This window comes from Cuculus canorus, chromosome 3 (assembly GCF_017976375.1).
Source record: "Cuculus canorus isolate bCucCan1 chromosome 3, bCucCan1.pri, whole genome shotgun sequence".
Lineage (NCBI taxonomy): Eukaryota > Metazoa > Chordata > Aves > Cuculiformes > Cuculidae > Cuculus > Cuculus canorus.
This window is the reverse complement of record NC_071403.1, coordinates 35,597,606-35,616,075: the sequence shown is the minus strand read 5'-3', so window position 1 is coordinate 35,616,075 and position 18,470 is coordinate 35,597,606. Positions and strand designations below refer to the sequence as shown.

Genomic DNA, 18,470 nt, shown 5'->3' with positions numbered 1-18,470 from the left:
TCCTTGTCCTGAACATTTTTCTTCTGACAAGAAATGGGATGTTCCAGTTTACTTCCTGTTGGAACAACCTGTGGTGAGTTTACTGCTGTTGACCCTTCTTCAGCCAAGGGTGGGTGAAGAGTGCTATGCATTGCACATGCTGATCCTCTTATCAGATCAGAGCCTTTGGGTTACAGCCACAAAGGCACCAAGTTCCCCCTAGTTTCACTTACGATTTAAATGGTTATTTTTGGTTCTGTGGGAAGGGATTCCCATTGGGTGCTATGACGTAAACCCTTCAGTGGGTACACACCTCACCTGCTGAGCGCTGGCAGCTTTGTGCTTGGAACTGAGGAATGGACTTGTTGTATATGATAAATGGGGATTTTTATATAGCTATCAAATGAGTTGTTACTGCACCGTTTCCTATTTATTTGATCTTCCTTTTCATTTAGTGTGACAGCTCAGGTATTCTGCCAGTTATGAATGTGCGGTGTCATAGGAGAGTTACTAATTTTTGAACCAATTTTATGTTAAAATGAAGAACACTGGTACTTATTATTATATAGGATTATATATTAACAAGATCACTATGTATTTTATACTGAGTTAGTGTGGTTGTCTTGAGTGATCTGGTGAATTAGGAACTGTATTTTGAACTGACACAATTTTATGCTATTTTCAAAATACTTGTCTATTACTTAGTAATTGCAAATTGTGATCGTAATCTATTTGCATTTATATTTAGTTCCAAAAGGGGGCAGCAGCTTCCTTCAAAGCTGTGGTGTTAGCCAGACTTTGAGAAATAGAACCTATTGTTTTATGGGTTGTTTGTTGATGGTTTAGGTTTTTCAATAATTTAAAAAATAGAAAAAAATTATTAGTTAGAACTATTTCTAGTAACATGTACTCTTAAGATAACAAAACATCCAGTCTAGTTCACATCCTGTAGCAAGTAATTTGCAGGAGACACATCTTGTGGAAAAAATTGTCCTCCATATCTGCGTAGCTTATGTACAAGCATATAAGAGCACACACAGAGGCAATTATAATATCATGAATTCATGACTTCTTAAAGAAGGCTTAAATATTCCCATCAATTACTTTAAAGGTGACTGCTCTGCTCCCTTATAAGCTCACACCCAAGCAATGAATATTTTGATCTCTGTGGACAGATTAAGTCTTTCCAAAGGGGCCAAATGCACCAGTAATGAAGTAGATACCAGGCAGGTTTGTAAACTCTTCTACCTGCACTTCAGTATTGCCCTTAAATCATGCTATGCAACCAGCCTTGGTGTATTCCTGGGGTCTTTGATGGAGCAGAGGCTGTGTATGGTGCTTTCAGAGTGTAGTGAGGAGAATTGAAAAAAGGGATATCTTTACATTTTGCTCTAGTCCAATTTCAGACAGAAGCTTCTCTGTCACAGGAAAGGGGAAAGTCCATTCACATTGACCCACCATCATCTTTTCTCTACTGCTACTGATTTCCAGTGATCACCAAATGATAGTGCAGTCTCCAAACCTTGCTTGCTGTCATTTAAGGAGGTGATCAGTGGATTTATAAGCCAAATGTTCTGTGGCATAAAATTTTTGTGTCCTTGATGCTGGTCCTTATACAGTGGCATGATTGTGCTATAAATGGGGAGGAGTGGAGTGTGACTTCATCTGTCAAAAAGTTAACTATATAAATTAAATACATAGCCTAAAGTGGTATCTTTTAAGAATGCCATCTGCCAGGCATATATAAGATAGTAAAAAAGTTATCGTAGTATTGTTATAAAAACTTTGTGTTATGGGGTGTCAAAAAAAACTTGTGCTTGTGCTGCATTATATGATGAGATGCTGAAAGCACTTAGATATCTGTGGAAGAGAAGATACACGAGGTGTCCACAACCTTTCCACGTCCATGTATGACCCTGGCATTTCCATATAACAGGCATGCTTTATCCAGGTCACCTTGTTCAAATTTTATAAAACTGTCTGTCAGAACAGATGGTGTCACTTAAGGATAAAAAGCTTAGCCATAGATGTGAAGAAAAGCTGCCTCTTCAAGTGAGGTCTGCTAGCTCGTCTTAGTCTTTATCGCCCCTGTCTTCTCTCCCTACGTGACGGAGGACTTCTCACAGGTTTGCGATTGGTGTTTTTGAAGGCTTTTACATTTTTAGGTGGGCTTGATTTGTTGCTACAGCTCTGGACAAGTGGCAGCATATCTGTCTGTCTCAGTTTGCCCATCTGTGAAATGGTTGCCTGGGCCACAGAAATTTAAATGTATAAAATAAATTTGCAATGGCTGAAGTTTCAAGTACCTGTTTAAGGCACTAAATCATTCAGACCAGAGACTGGGTGGTGGCTAATGGTACTTACTGTCTTTTTGAGGTCCTTTATGCCCCTTTTTTTATGGCAAGCATCACCATTTTTTCTGCTATCTGCCACTTCTCATGCAGGAGGACTTCTGATGACCTCCCTTGTGGGTCAGGGTTCAGTCATTGCTATGTCTTCCTGTATTTTTTGTTTTAAATTGTTCTTGGTATTTCTTTTAAGCCTAGAATTTTGGCATTACTTTTTTGCTTACCTTCTAGTAGGCAATTTAAATGTGTTTTGAAAGTCTATTATTGTCTGTTGTCATCTGATCTGGCTGAGAGAATGTCACAGGTTTTGAATAATTTGTTATGCTGTAAGTTTTCTCACTCCTTTTAGTAGCTCAGACTCATGGGAGGAAATGCTGAGTTTGGGGATACTGCTTCTCTCCAGGTAAGCAGGTAATTCAGATCATTAAGGGAGCTTTTACAGTAAGGTCTGTTAAAAAGTTTGTGTCTGGTCAAACTTATGGATTTCCAAGTTCAATTCAGGACAATTAATCAGGCTGCGAAAACCTTAGTTACAATACTATGTCGTGTATGCTGGTGTATATTTTTTGCTATGTTGAAAAATGATGTTGAGTTTTAGCTTAATCAAGTTGTTTCCTTCCTGAATTTCTCCGTTTAACACCTGTGACTGTAAAAATAAATGGATAATAAGCTCTTGGGTGTCTCATGGCAGCTCTGTAGCTGTGATGCAAGTGTCTTAATACACAGTAAACTGACTCAGACGAGGACAAGAGGTTACTGAATAACCTCTACATATTGTAGGTGGTAAATGTTTTTCAGGACTTGCAGACACATAAGTGAGGCCAAGCCTAAACAAATATGGTGACGTTTGAATGAAAAAGTCTCCAAATTCTCGTGTCCAGACTATACAATGAGATAGCACAGAAGGTCAGATGCTAAGCATCCTCCTTGTTGTACATAACATGAATTTTCCCCAACTAAGGATGTCTTCCCTCTCATCTTTATCTAGTTTAGAAACGCTTTATCTGACCCCTTCCCACTGTGTCCTTTATGGATGGTCGGACTGTACCAAAGTGCTTCAAGAAAAGAAGCCCGCAGGAGAGGTTTCTATTTCAAGTTTGGAAGTAATTGTGCAGAAATGGCACCTTCCCTTTAAATAAGCATGTTGCTTGAAACTACTCAGTCTTCAATAATTCATAGGCATTGCTGCTGCTTCTTCATAACATTGTTAGTCTTGTTAACCCCACACAGCTATTGCAGGGTAATTTTTAATATGATTGTCAACAACACCAATGAGTTTCAAGTGAAATGCTAAGTTCTGCTTTCATTTACCCCATGTTGAACTATTGTAGCAAAGGTTGGAGGTCTGTACAAGCTTACATCATAGCTGACACTGGAAAGAAAAGGGCAATATGGGATTCTTGTTATAGAAAACAATAAGGAAAAAAGAAATGCAATGACAAGTGCCTCGTCATTCCTAGGGTTTGGATTGATTACAGGCCAGAGGAGCCCTATAAGGCACTCACTGAGCAAACCTAACCTGGATTTGGAGAGAGGATGAACAGAAGAAAACTGATGGATTTCTACAAGGTTACTTTTCAGTGGGTGCCCAGCCCCATAAGACTTCTCTAAGACCACTGATTCCTTTCTTAGAGGTCACTAAACTCCTGTTCATTTCTTTGCTTCATGTTACTTTCCTGAACTGAATTAAAATGCCCTGGAGAAAAATTACCTGCTTGCATTGCTTTTGGCAAAAGCCAGGACGCAAACAAATAATTGCACTCATTTAGCTTTGGTTAACTACCTCATTGGTGAATTTATATGCACATTTTTGAGGGTGTTGCTGAAATGCAACTTAGTGTAAATAGTGAAATTTGTTATGGCAATAGCACTTCCTTGCTGTGATTTTTTGGAACCCTCAGAAGGAGGGAGGGAGTTCTCATGCCAAGAGATGGCAGAAATTGCTGCCTGTATTACACTGATACAAAGCTGGAGCTGACTGGGGATGTCACAACAGAGCTAACCTGGGGTTTTCCCCTAATGCTTCTCCTATTCAACAGTGGGTGTAGGTTTGCTGGTAGACACAGTTTAGGCCATCTGAGCACTGAAAGGCCTCTGGTGCCTTCTGCAATTTTGTGTGTGGTCACTACACCATTTTTCTCCAGTGCAATGGACCTGAGTCCTGGAGCACCTGGTAATGTGTCCAGAGGTCTGGCAATGATGGAATGGTGCTGGGGAGGGTGCAGCAATCCTTGCCATGTGCCTACATGTGATAGGACTGTCCAGCACCATGGAAAAACAAATCATATGTGTATCAATGACAGTGATCCACCAAACAGTTAAACACAGTGAGTTGTCTGTTCCTGTAATGGGACCTACAGCCTGATGTTCCCATTCTTTATAGGGACTGTTTCGTGCCTCTGGTGGGACTCCACTAACTTCTTGGTGGGAAAAATCTGAAGAAAGTCTGCATTAAAACTCAGTCTTCCCAGGGTTTAGACATGCCAGTAATGCAGACAAGCCATGGGATTCACAACCTGCTTCTAGTGGCTGGAATCCAACATCATGGAGATTTTTTTAAGGAATCTCTGATTTTAAAACACACTGCTGTGATCGCTGCCATGTTAGCTTAGTGGTTGTAATACTCATCGGATGCAGGGGATGCAGGTTGGTCTCAGGGCTTTCCCTGCCTTCCCCATTTATGCAGACACTGCTGCAGCCAGTGGGCTATGAGCTGTTTGAATCCATCCTGTGGATGATGTCTAGAGAGGGCGGTGAGACCAAATGCTTGATCCAGGAAAAGACACTGAAAGAGAGCAGATGGTGCTGTGAGTGAGTGAGTGAGTGAGCGAGACATCATCCATGGAGCTGGGGAAATCTATTTCCTGTTCAATATAAAGATTCTGGTGGCTACTAAGTTAGGGTTTGTTATCTAATGTTAAAACTCGAAAAACTGAAAGAAATACTACTTAGAATTACGCTTCATAGGGGGAAAAGAAGCTTTTATATTGAGTGTTGCAAAGGTAATTGACAGAAAAAATAAGAATTCTCAATCTACTTCCCAGTCTAAGGTGGTGAGAGCAAAGAACATTTGTATTTTTGCTGTGGTGTTTTGGGGACTTATGTTATTTGGGGGGTGGGGGTAGGGCAAGGGGTTAAATAGAAGGCACTAGCTGGAAACACATGCTCAGCTGTCACTTCTGGTTTTCAGTTGTAGGCAGTGTACATCGCCTTTTACACTTTTTTACTTCAAGAACCTTCTTCATTTCCCTTAGTTGGACATACGTTCAGTGTGCGACCCTGCTCCTGGCAAAGTCAGAGGTTTGCCATCAGCTGCAGCTGGGACAGGCAGGCCCTTAGTGCTATGATCAGTTAATATGTAACCTTCTTGTGAACTCTGGCTTGGTTTTACTGTTCTAGCCTACTGAGAGTGCCTGCTCAGGGAAGAAATTTGGTATGGAAATGCTATTGAAAGTCACCATTGACCAGAGGGTCAAACTCTGCTCTCACACAATCTTCTAGAGATGTTGGAGAGAGACCCAGGGCTAATGCAGCCCTTCCAAATGCGCAAACATTTCAAAACTGTGTATACTCTAATCTTCACTGTGGAAGGAAGATTCTTAATTGTGTGATGTTTGATAAGGCTGCCTGTGTGATACCCGCAACTGGTTTTGATAGTGAGAACAGGCTGATGCAGATGAATTGGAGTTTGCTGTACCAGTGTGAGAAACCATTCAAAGGAAGAACATGGGGATGAATCACTACTACTGGGAAGATTCAGGCAGTCCCCTTTCCTACCTACACCAGGATTTAGTATCTCCACCACCAACAGGATAGACTACACAGGTAGGAAGTTCCCCTCTATATCTGCTGCTGGGATCACTAAACTTCGTGTTTCCCAGGCTGAGGTGGAGAAGCCCAAGGCTTTTTATGTTAACTGCCCTCAGCAGTCACTCAGACGTGAAGCATGCAGCATCACAGCAATGACCAGGAGCTGTGATGGACTACAGAGCTGCTGTGGTGGACTACAAAGCTACTGTGCGGCTTCCATCCCAATCAGCACTGAGACACCATAACACAGGGAGGATGAAGATGTTTGGGGATTTATTTTAAGCCATCTGTGGCGGTTTTGTGGGGTTTTTTTAGGGGGAGCGGGGATGAGGACAAGGTGCAAATTGAGACCCAATTTTTTATTAGGCTAAAACAGCTGTGTTGAGATGAGTTTTAATGGCTGCAGAAAGGGGCATGTGCTACCAAGAACATTCTGACACTTGTAGCATGCTGCAGATGCGCAAAGCATGTGGCAGAGGTATGTGAAAAGATTATTATAATACGAGCCATGTCATCTGCTGCCTGGTCCTTTGCACTGCTGCAGTATCTTGGTGCCTCATAAGGTGGGGTGTAGCTCTGATTACTGAACTCTGCTTGTTTGTAAAATGACAAGTCAGGCTAATTAGCTGTGTGGGTGGAGTATTAGTTTCAGGCTCATCAGAAAGGCATCTTCATCCTTTCCTCAATTATACGCATCCAGCAGCAGGTTTGGGTACAGAAGTTTGTTCCTTAGTGCTTCTTCTCTAGAGCTTATGGACAGAAAAGCTGGGCTAAATGGGGCACTGAGAGAATCTTTTTTTAGCCTGTCACACTGGGACTGCAAATTGCAGCAGCGCAACTGGCACTTTTGCAGTGCATAAGGAACGCTTTTTTCTCACCCTGTGGGATATGTGACAAGAGTGGGCGTGCAGCGATGATCAAGTCACAGAGTTAAATAGCAGCCCTGTGTGACTGATTTACAAATACCAGTGTTCTTTATTTACACAGACATGTAAACAACAGAAGGTAAACAACACCGCCCAGCTCGGTCTAACAAACAGGCTGCTGCTGTTTCGCTTCAGGACCTGAGGTGTTTTAGACATTTCACAGAAACTGTATTGACAGCAAACACAGGAAGGTGACGAGGTTACCTTGACTCTTTCTTTGCCCAGGGATCACGTGCATGGTGTGGCAGCATGAAGGAATGGCACCTCCAAGGCCTCAAAACAAGTATTTGCAAAGAACTCACCAAGACCTTGACCTTAAGGTCGTGTATGGCTGCAGTTAGCAGTATTTGAGTCATATCACTGCAACTAGTCTGTGCTCTGACAGCATTTCTCATCCAAGGATCTGAAAGCTCTTTGCAAAGAAACCATGAATCTTTGTTGCACCCTTTCCAAATTATCCCCAGTTGACATGTGGGGAAACAGGGTCTTCAGATAGTGACTTCCCCAGAGCTCAAGTTTTACTGGTCTCGTTTCCCAACCGTGTGCCTTAAATATAGCACCATTCTTCCTCCCCAGAAGTATATAACTTCTTGAAGCTTTTGAATTCAAGATAAGGCTCCAAGTTCTGCAGGTAGAGGGGCAGTGAATGGTCCCAGTCGTTACAAGAAACTGGTTTGCTTCGATGATGCCTCTGCTGAAAGAGGAACCAGCCACTGTGCAACACATTGCACCCATCCCCACGCTTTTTCAAGTTTGTCTAAAAACAGAAATAAAGATAACATCTGCTGCAAAAGAAAAACTATTTGAAAACAACTGTGCTCATCTGCTGTCTTGCAAATTTAACTGCAACAGTAAGTCATACACACTGTGATTTACTTAGTTGGAGCGCTCCAAATAGAAATGTTACACTAAATTTGTAAGACAGAGAAATACCTAGTAAAGTATTGAAGAGTTCAGGAAGTTTGCTGCTTTGTGCCAAAGAACAAATTTCCATACAATTTAGCAGCAAAAGTATAAGCTAGGGCTTGAATGAGATTTAATTCTCAGCTGTAAATTCACATTTTATTTCCACAAACTTTTCCTGAAAAAAAACCCAACAAGCCAGAATGACTGGTATTGGGTTTGTTTCTTGTTTTTGGTTTTTCTGTGGCAGAGTGATGACCATGGCTTGAACCCAAAACTGGTTTCAGCCTTTATGCTTGTTGTCAACATGAACAGCAAGTTAGACAGGCTCGGCTCATACACTAGATAAAATTCAAGCATGTAAGAATTGCTGCTAAAAAAGCAGCCAGGAAGGTGGGTTTGAGCATAGTATTTAAATGCTCAGCTACTTTTTCCTGTGCCTGCTATGCTTCAAGTAGTTTTACTTCTTCTACCTTCCCAGTGAGCACTACAGTGATGCCCTATCTTCAGCTATCACAGGAAAAGAGATGAATCACCGCAACCATAAGATACATCTTTTACAGCTGGTAAAGTACAACAGCAGGTAAAGTACAGAGAAGGAGGCCTGTTTTTCTTAAACGGGCATATCTGCAATCCTTTCATTCCCCAGGTGTAAAGGAAACTTAAGAAATTCTCCTTAAATAAAAGCTATGTACAAATTGCACACATTGCAAATGGAGCACTGAGATCAGTTACAGAAAATAAGATGTACAGTCTTCACTGATAACATCTCTCTTGCTATAAACAGTGATAAACAGCATATGCTTTCTTCAGATGTCAGAACCCAGCAAGACTGCAATATTATGTACACAGGGTTTGTTTGCCTTCTGCCTCCCGCAGCGGAGTCCCTCCAAACTCTGTTTTCGCTTCAGAAAGCTGTGCAGTGACGTTCCTGTGCACCACGTCTCTCCTACTCAGCAGATCACAAGAGAGCTGTCATTGCTGTCTGGCTTATTGGTTTTAGGCAGTCTCTGGGCGTTGAGTAACCCTCGCTCCCGAGGGCACTGGGCTGGGGTTTCTGGTAGTCCGTGCTGTAGCTCACGGAGGTCAGAACACTGTTAATTTTGGGTTTGTCGTAGTTTACAACACTCTGGGGTGTCTGATAGTCTCCATTCCTGGTATCAGTCTTACACGAACTAGAGAAGCTGCCAGCAGAAAGGGATTGTTTCTGGGATGACACAACAGGTACGTTGTAGCCATTTTCAGAGGGGAAATTATTTTCTCTTGCTATGTGCCGCTCTATGATAGGGGTGGCGTATTCGGGCTCTTGGCTGGTCAGGGGCAGAGCGTATTCATGCCGGTTAGCTCTGTGTGGGCAGTGATAGTGGTTTTCAAACTCGGAACTCCCCCTTCTTCCCTCATCTTCAGTGTCCATGGGTCTAAAAGTAGATCCTTTCCGTGTTACCATTCCAGTCCCAATCATGAGAGGCTGCTGATAGTCTAAAAGGAAGCATCAACGGCTCAATAAGGCACAGACGGATTATTTTATGTATTCACTATTTCTGCATGGATAAGCATTCCTGTTGAAAAATTACTCTTTTACTGTATCAAATGCATGGTTATCAGGTATGTGAGGAAACCTTGCCCCAGTGCTGGTACCGCAACCTCCTTTAGCAGGCAAGTGTTGTAGAACATGGCAGAGCTTTTCATGGAGGTGCTCCAATCTGCCACCCCTTTTCCTACTTTTCTCTCCTTCCCCACCTACCCACACGAATAAATTAACATCCTTTCTGGAGTTTACTTGAAAAAGCTCCAAAAAAAAGAGAGAAATCACTGAAATATTAGCAATTAACTGGTCAAATGAACATAAACAAATGAGAAGCTCTCCCAAACCAGTGTCCCACTTTTGGAATAATTAAAATGCCTAGAGGATTCTTAATGAACCTGACCAAGTGCTGGTTTTATTTAAAAAGCATCTTGCGGTAGCTGACTGACGAGGAGGATAAAGTTAGGTGGAACGGCAGCCAAGAGAGTCAAAGGAAGTGTGAAATGTGCTAAGCCAGCTCGGCACTGCTGCAGGCGCGTGAAAGGGGATGAGCTGTGGGAGGAGAAGTGGGGCTGGTGCTGCCAGAGGAAACAGCCGATCACTCTGGTCAAGGGAACAACAGGGATAGAGCTGGGAATGGGCAGACAGGCTGAGCAGGGAGTGAGATGGAGGAGATACAGTCTCAAGAAGTACATGTTTGCACCTCTAGTCTAGGCGGATGCCAGGCTGTGATGTAAGAAAGAGATTTGGACTAAAAAGGTTTATAAAAAACCAGTAGAACTATTATGAGAAGATTCAGAGTTCTAACTTTCTCACTTTGGTGCTAGTGACAGTTAGTTACGGATACATACAGTGGCCTGAACAGCTCTAGTAAGTGACACTGCTAAAGTATCGTGTTTTGACACAGGCGTGAAGAAGTTAGCTCAGTTTCTGTTCTGGCATCGTGGTTCATCTGACATGAGTGTCGAATTCAATCCCATATGTCCTGTGAATCTTTTTGGCAGTTCCTGGCTGCTTCCCAAACTTCAGCATGTAGGGTGAAGGTGTTGTGATATTTCACTAAGTAAGTGGTGCAGCTCTTCCTGGCGTCGCTACCGCCATCCCCAGCAATCTCCCTCGCTCAGGATGAAGCGTCTCTGCACACTCCTGTCTGCCTTTGATAACCATCAGGCAGCCGGGGATTTGAAGGCAGGGGATTTTTGTGTAGCATGTTAATGTCTATGCATACTGCGTGCCCTCTGCAATTAAATTATTAAATGACACCTTTCTGGGCTGCATTCACATTTTTATTTCATGTGTCTGGTTTTTTTAAGGAAATTATAGGTGAAATCCTAGGGCTGGGAATCTGCCTGAGCAAAGACTTCCCACACAAGGCAGGAGGGGAGGATGGAGAGAGCAGAGGCTCCCCAGACGTGGCCAGGGGAGCCAGATAACCGTCAATTGTGAGCAACTTTTGTTCACTCCCTTTCCCTCATGAAATAAAACTGCTTTATAGATCTCTGCATATTTATATTGAAAGTTTCTTTAAAGGACTGAAACCGTCTTTGAAAGATATCCCGGGCAGCACCATACGGAAATAGAGTAACCATCCCTTTGCTTTTTAAATGTGTTTCTCTGCCAAATGCATTGGAGGGATTCTATGGAACTTCTAAGGTCTGGAGGCTGGAAACAGCAAATTAATCTTTCTGGAAGATTGCTGATCACTGATCCCATGAAATGGCTGGTCTCCCTAGCCTTTCCAGACAGGCTAAACTAGGCAAGGATAAGACCTGCTAAGAGGATGAATAAAAACCCCATCCCTTTGGGATGCAAATAGTACTGATGTGGAGATTTGCTCTATCCAAACAGTGACCTGGAGGCAAAGTATCACAGAAGAGAAGCACTGTGTTTTTTTAATTTCTCTGTGATCTACCTGCTAGTACTTCAGTTGGCCTCATCTCCAAAATACTTCAGGCACCAGGAAAGCTGCACAGGGATCTCGGCACAACTTCCTGCTGTGCATAAAACATAAAATCCAACGGCAAACCAACTAAGCAATTTTTCTGTTTGCTCAGCAACAAGAACCGTTGTATTTTCTGCCTCTTCCAGGGACATTTGTGTTTAAATAGAAACAAAAATCAGTCAGCAAACATGAACCATCCTATCCGAGGTTACCTTGAGCTGTAACTGTTTCAGAGTCAGGAAATCTTTCCTGAAAACTCAAAAAAAATTGCCAGAATACTGTTTGGTTTTTTTTTCACTGATATATTTAGCTGTTTCACTGTATGTCTGGGATGAAAATGGATAAATCTGTTCCTGGTCCTAAGCTTGTGTGAGAGCTGAAACTTGTAATGTTACAGGCCCTCTTCCAGTTAACTGCTCTGCAAGCAGAATAAAATCATGGTACTGCCAGAGTAGCAGTTGTTACCTGCCATGTCACTGGTGACCAGATCTAGTTTCTGTGGTGTCTCCTTCTCATTATTATAGCTGATGGTAAATTCAGTTGACTGATGTCTAGTGAAGGGCTGCTTGATTTGTTTCCAACAACCTATAATAAAGAAATAAAAATGGAAGGCTTATCAGCAAGTTAAATGCTTACAATCAGAAGGCTTATCTGAAAGTCTAATTTTTAGTGTACTCATCACTGTCAATATATTAAAGCAGTTAAATAGCAAGACTAAAATGGGCTGTTAGTAAAAAAAGCCCCCCAAGATTGGGCATGAAAGGGAAAAAGTGAGTCATCAGCTGGGATTTCCAAGTGAAAATGAAACTATATAGAGGATTTTCTTGGCAAGAAGGACTTAAACTCTGTAGGTGCCTGCAGTGATGTCTTAACAAAGTACATTAGTAAAATACTAGTTTTAAATCAGTTATGTGTTTTGCCATTGCTTAGGTGGCTAAAATAATACTTAAGATGTCTTTTTTTTCAGTAGACTAGTAGGGTTTCCATTTGCTTGATAACTGAGCACCTGCACTCATCAATTAATTTGTTCTAACAGCATCCTTATGACAGAAAAGAAGTAATCCACAGCGTCAGACAATTGCCTGGAGCCTGCAACAGGAGGCCTCTGGAGAGGTGGGTTCAGCTCCCAGCTTACTAAATCCCAAGCCTAGTTCATGATGGCTTAGGAGCTTGATTTATAAAGTGTGCACCCGCCCCCCAAGATGATCTGAAGGGGTAAGAAGCTATCTCCAATTTCTTGGGATTTGTCCTCATTAGCAAGTGAGAAAAGATTATGATGTGACCTTGAAAAATCATATTAGCAAATATGATGTTAAGTACAAATTAATTTTCTAATGAGGCGAGCTGCAGTGGGTAACAGCATCACTTTCACTATGTCAGCACGTGCTAAGGGATGGAATTTCGGAGCTGAACTAGTGCAAGGCACTCATCAAGAGATGTGTGAATTGCTTGGTGGAAGGCTGAATTTCAGATATTCCTCTATAGAGTTAGCTGGCCAGGAAGAACAGCTAAATCCCAACTTCTGAGCTGACAGGAGACCCCACTCTAGAAACTGCTATTGAGAAGAATAAAGAATATGCTTCACTGTATTTTACAGTCATCTGCTAAAGCAGTGTCCTCAAGCCTGTTCAAATTTTACATGCAGAGTGCAATTCAGTATTGTTAGGCTTTGTAAATACAGCCCCAACCAGGGAGGGCAGTGACATGGAAATATTAAAGCCATAAAAAATTACTAGCCTTTGCTCTCTTGGAGAAAGGCAATTCCCCGTGCTGTGAGAAAAAGAAAAGGAAAGCAGCAATTTTCTGCAAAATAGGTATTTTTGAGGAGGGAAGGAAAGAGGGGGCACCTGGGACCACTCTTACATGCTAATTTATGCACTTTGTATAATAGATCTTTTTCTAATTGCCTTTCTGTCATAGAAACCAAATTATATTGTTTCTCAGGGCACTGTACTGGGTTGACACAAGTGGGACTGCTGCTTGCCATTTCCCTTGTATGAAGATGTGAATTTGAATGAGGAAACATGGACGCTATTTCATAAGGATTTCATGCTTATTTGCATAAATCCCTTCCCGCTGGCCCAATGGACAGGACAAAGCACATGATTCTCCACTAACCTGATTTCTGAGCACTGGATAATCCATAAGAAAGACCTTTGGCTTCTCGCCTGTGAGGAGAGGAAAGCATTTATAAACATCTACACTCACAGCATTTCAGCTTCATGCTTTAGCTCCAGCAGAGAGAGCCTTTGAGTTTAGCAGCTGAGGGCATCACTTCACTTTGTATTTCCAGAGGCCGGTGTTTACTAGAACATAAGGCATGCAACGCAGGGTTTCAACATTTCATTTTCCTCATCTATATAGAAGCTGTGAGTGTCCATGTTAAAATTTCTTGTGTCTCGCACTCATTGATTTGGTGTGTCCATGCCTATACCTGTTACTCCAGGTTATGTTTTGGATCTGCTCTTCTGAGTTTTTCGTCTAGTTTATCAATTTACCAGGCTGAGTCAATTTATCAATTATCAATTTACAGAGCTTAGCTGGGTACTGCTAGTGATGAAACACCACCACCAAAGCACTGCTTATATTTCCAAATCCCCGTATCCTAATGGAAGTTCTACAAGCTCTATCCCTGCTCTATATGCAAGGGCAGCTTCATATCAATGGACATACATCAGGAACCACAGTTAGCAGTGCTTCTTCCAGTCCTCTGACTTCTGAAATGAAGTGGCTGAGTTTTAGCTGCTTACCAGTGTGTGTGCGCAACTCCTTACAGCTGGGCTCTGCCTTCAGCCCACTGGCTTAAGTGCTCTAACTTAAGGACCAGGAAGCAGAAACACAACAGGAGGGAAATGAAACGGTCCAGGTAAACAGCTCAGATCATTCCTTCACTGAATTTTTTACTTGACTTTGGTGTGGAAACTACTCTATCTTGATTATGTTACACCTTACTATTTGCAGATAAATATAGACTGAAGAGAACAGCCCATTAATTTGGGCTGTGAATTGAGGTGTGTAGTTTTATCATAGAATCATTTAGGTTGGAAAAGACCTTTAGGATCATCAAGTCTAGCTGTAAACCTAGCACTGCTAAGCCACCACTGAACCATGTCCCTAAGTGCCACATCTACACGTCTTTTAAATACCTCTAGGGATGCGGGCTTCACCACTTCCCTGGGTGGCCTTTTCCAATGCTTGACAACCCTTTCAGTGAAGAATTTTTTCCTAATATCCAATCTAAACCTCCCCTGGCACAACTTGAGCTGTATCCTCTTGTCCTATCATTTGTTATTGGGAAAAGAGACCAACACCCACCTCCCTAAAACCTCCTTTCAGGTAGTTGTAGACAGTGATAAGTTCTCCCTTCAGCCTCCTCCAGGCTAAACAGCCACAGTTCCCTCAGCTATTCCTCAAAACACTTGTTCTCCAGACCCTTCACCAGCCTTGTTCCCCTTCTTTGGACACACTTCAGCACCTCAATATCTTTCTTGTAGTGAGGAGCCCCAAACTGAACACAGTATTCAAGGTGCAGCCTCACTAGCGCCCAGTTACAGGGGGGAAATCACTTCTATAGGGATTTGCCCTGCTGGGCAAACTATTCCTGATACAAGCCAGGATGCTCTTGGTCTTCTTGGCCATCTAGGTAGCCTGTCAGCTCATATTCAGATGGCTGTTGACCATCACTGACAGATCCTTTACTGCCAAGCAGCTTTCCAGCCACTCTTCCCCAAGCTTGTATCATTATATGGCGTTATTGTGACTGAAGTGCAGGTCCCGGCAGTTTGTCCTTTTGAAGCTCATACGGTTGGCCTCAGCCCATATACATCCAGCCTGTTCAGATCCTTCTGTAAAGCCTTACTTTCCTTTCTCAAACAGATCAAACCCCCGCCCCCCCCCCCCCCCCATTTGGTGTCCAAGTTAGTGCCCAGCTTCTGACCTCTTTTACCTTCATTTTTGTCTGACTAGTGGAGACATACAATGAGAAATGCAATTTACACATGAGTTCTGTCTCTTAAAGACACACCATGAGTTCTGCTCCAAAGAAAGGCTGCTGAACAGGATAAATTCCCAGCTCTCTAGTAAAGAGGCTGTGAAAAGAAGGCACACAGTTGGGTGTGTTAGCTAGGTATCCACTAATAACTCCCGTGACAAAAGCCAGTATCTTACTTGCGTAGGGCTGCACAGATGCAAATGCCAGAGAACAGGAACAGACAGAGCACAATGAGGATGGGGGCAATTATAGCTGTAAGCTTTAAGCCTGCATGAGGAAAAGAAAAAGATAAAAGGTAAATTGCTCTGAGGCTGATAATTTTTATCTACAGAGAATACAGCAAAAGGCAGACAATCCTGCAGGAACACTCCTTGCAAGAAAATGTAAAATTATAAAACTGCAAGTCCTCAGGTGTACGTTTACATATGTGTAATAGTGCAAAGATAAAAGAGTTAAATATACTTTCTCAAGGCCTGATTTTTGGCTTAAAATCTATATGCATCCTTACAAAGAGCAGTTCTTTGTTATTACACACTAGACAGCTTTTAAAAAGCCACTCAAAGCAACTCTGCTTTTAGTTGCTTATAAAACTGCCAAATGAGGCTGCAATATTACACGCCGAGTATCTGGCTTATGCTGAACTGGTTGAAACATTTCAGTCAAAATAGTTCAAAGATTTCCAGGAGTGGAGCTAAGGAAAAAAATGTTTAGTCCCTGTTAAATTCTAGCTCAACATGGTTTAGAACCCGGGTATGAAATTCAGCAGTGTCAGGAGAGCAACACTCACTCTTCCCAGAGACACCAGGCTGTGAGAACAAGGTAGTACACCTGTCCGCAGGGTATTACCATTTAGCAGATGAAGTCTCAGTAGATTTCATTTTCAGTGAACATGGATAAAATTTACCTATACCGCTACACAGATGAACTGAGCTTGCTCTTGCCAAGAGCAGTGCAGTTTCAGAAGAGAAACAGTGAATGCTTTTTACACCCAATCTTTTTACACAGACATTTCTATAACTATCAGGTAGCTATTGAGCAGTAGAGTTTGGTTTGATGGGTCCAGTAATTCCTGCCTAGCCATGGGTCTGCCAAACAGTCAGTATAAGCAATAGATTTTGTGTACTTGCTTTTTAAGGTCTAAGAAATCAGCTCCACAACATTAAAGGATGTGTATTCAAGGGGAAGTATCAGAATTAATGTTTGCTGGGCCCTTGTAAACACAGGCATTATGAAAAAGTATTTAATTATCTAACCATGCACTACTGTATGTTGCTTTGAGTTGCGCACCTGCTCAGGGAGGATTCATGGTTGCATAGAGAAAAGGTAACATTTTTGTGAGACCACTGCCTCACATATTACAAAAACTATAAAATATGGGAAGAGAGTGTGCAAGAGCTCCTCCAAAAAATGCTGATGAGTACTCATTATAGTCCCTTGAGCCATCTACTAAGCATAGCAAATAAACCAATGTGACAAGGAAACCAAAGACTGATGTTTCACACATCGAGGAAAATTAAGGCTTTCAATCGCCTTCTGTGCTTCAAGACAAAAAAAAATCTGTGCTCCTCCCCCTTCTTTCTATTAATAAAGTCTGAGAGGAAAATAAAAATTTTGATTTGCGAGAAAGCTTAAATTTTGCTCAGGCTGGGCTGAAGTTATGATGTATCCTAGAAAAAATGCAGCCCTAGGTAGCATTACCCAAGTTAGTTTCTTCCGACGGGATGGGCTCTGTAACAGTCCTATCTTCTTTTCCAAGAGAGGTTTCTGTGCTCTGACTTGGTTTCTGCCACATTGAATGCGTAAATGAACTATTAACTGCAAAAGAGAAGGAGGCATCAGTGGCACTGTGACAGCACAGAGGGCTTTACAGGCACCACGCCTGGGGAGCACTGTTTAACCCATACCTTGCGTTATTCGACAACCCATCAGCTCAAGCTTCAATGCTATTCTTTGGTTCCAAGTCTGAGGGATGATTCGCACATAACGGGCCACTATCGGAGGGATGAAGTTATTGCGCACTATGTCCCCAGAGTTGGAGTTGCCCTGGAATACCTGCAACAAAATGTAAGCACCATGTTTGCTCTGTTATAGAAGTCTCTTTCTTCAAAGTACTCCTCACATCCAACTTCAAAGATTATCTTAAAACTATTATACTGATAATCTGAGATGCAGCCATAAGATTTTTGGAATTGAGAGTTCTGGAAAGAAATAATCTTTTTAGTTCTGACAGACAACCCCATTTTTCTGTTAGCTCAGAGAAGAAAGATTATCACTCTGTTTCAATTCTGTGTAATTTCTAGTTAGTGTATGCTGGTATAATGCTATAATTTTTGGTTTAATATTACTACAGCTCCCTTACTTGGACAACAGGGGATAAAAATGTAAAAGGAAAAAAATGAAGTGAAATATTTTAAAAAAATGTAGCTAAATGGTCAGTTTTCTGTGTTAAAATTTAAGAGACTATTAACTACACACTTGTGTCTCGTTTTCTATGCACTTACACAATATTCCCCAGAATCAACTCAGCCTGTTGGCAGAACAGTAGTCTTCACAAAATTAGTTCTTAGAGATGCTTCAGCATGATCTAGGGAAACTTAAAACTGAAGATATAGGAAAGGTAGCTCAGCTTATCTTAGATAAAATGCCAGGCCACATGGGGTTCTGATGGGACAGGTTTTGTCACATGTCTTAGCTGAAACTAAGTTCATATATAATACTTTCATAAGATTATTTGTATGTAACAAGTGATTGTGGAAAACTGCAAACCAGCAGATTTTAAATAGCTAGCCTTCACAGTTCAGTCACTACTGAATTGATTTGTCACTTTTTGGACTAACATTTAACATTTTAACAGTTAAATATTTAAAATATCTTAAACCAGTTAACACTGTATAGTGAAATTCCTTGCCATGCAAGCTAAGAAATTCAGGACAAGTAGGAAAGCTCTCTGCAGCTCTACTAAGTTTTTAAAAGCTGTAGTCAGGACCGAGGATCGGGAAGAGCCTTACCCTGGGGCAAACTGAACTCCCTCAGAAATGATGAGTGA

The 18,470-nt window shown here is 41.8% G+C and overlaps 1 protein-coding gene across 2 annotated transcripts in view; it reads right to left on the bottom strand.

The window, feature by feature from the left end:
• Nucleotides 1–18,470, bottom strand: part of DCBLD1 (discoidin, CUB and LCCL domain containing 1) — a 63,203-nt gene that overhangs the window by 3,158 nt on the left and 41,575 nt on the right. Inside the window, exons 10-15 of one of the 2 annotated variants that reach the window (XM_054061217.1) lie at nucleotides 17,329–17,476; nucleotides 17,123–17,239; nucleotides 15,601–15,691; nucleotides 13,552–13,601; nucleotides 11,899–12,018; nucleotides 6,532–9,445 (exon numbers count right to left, since the gene is read on the bottom strand). In XM_054061217.1, the coding sequence (XP_053917192.1) occupies nucleotides 8,928–9,445; nucleotides 11,899–12,018; nucleotides 13,552–13,601; nucleotides 15,601–15,691; nucleotides 17,123–17,239; nucleotides 17,329–17,476 (1,044 nt within the window). In that variant the 3' untranslated portion in view covers nucleotides 6,532–8,927. Of the gene's footprint in view, nucleotides 1–6,531; nucleotides 9,446–11,898; nucleotides 12,019–13,551; nucleotides 13,602–15,600; nucleotides 15,692–17,122; nucleotides 17,240–17,328; nucleotides 17,477–18,470 lie in introns of those variants that run through there. The other variant, XM_054061218.1, reaches the window with a different exon arrangement.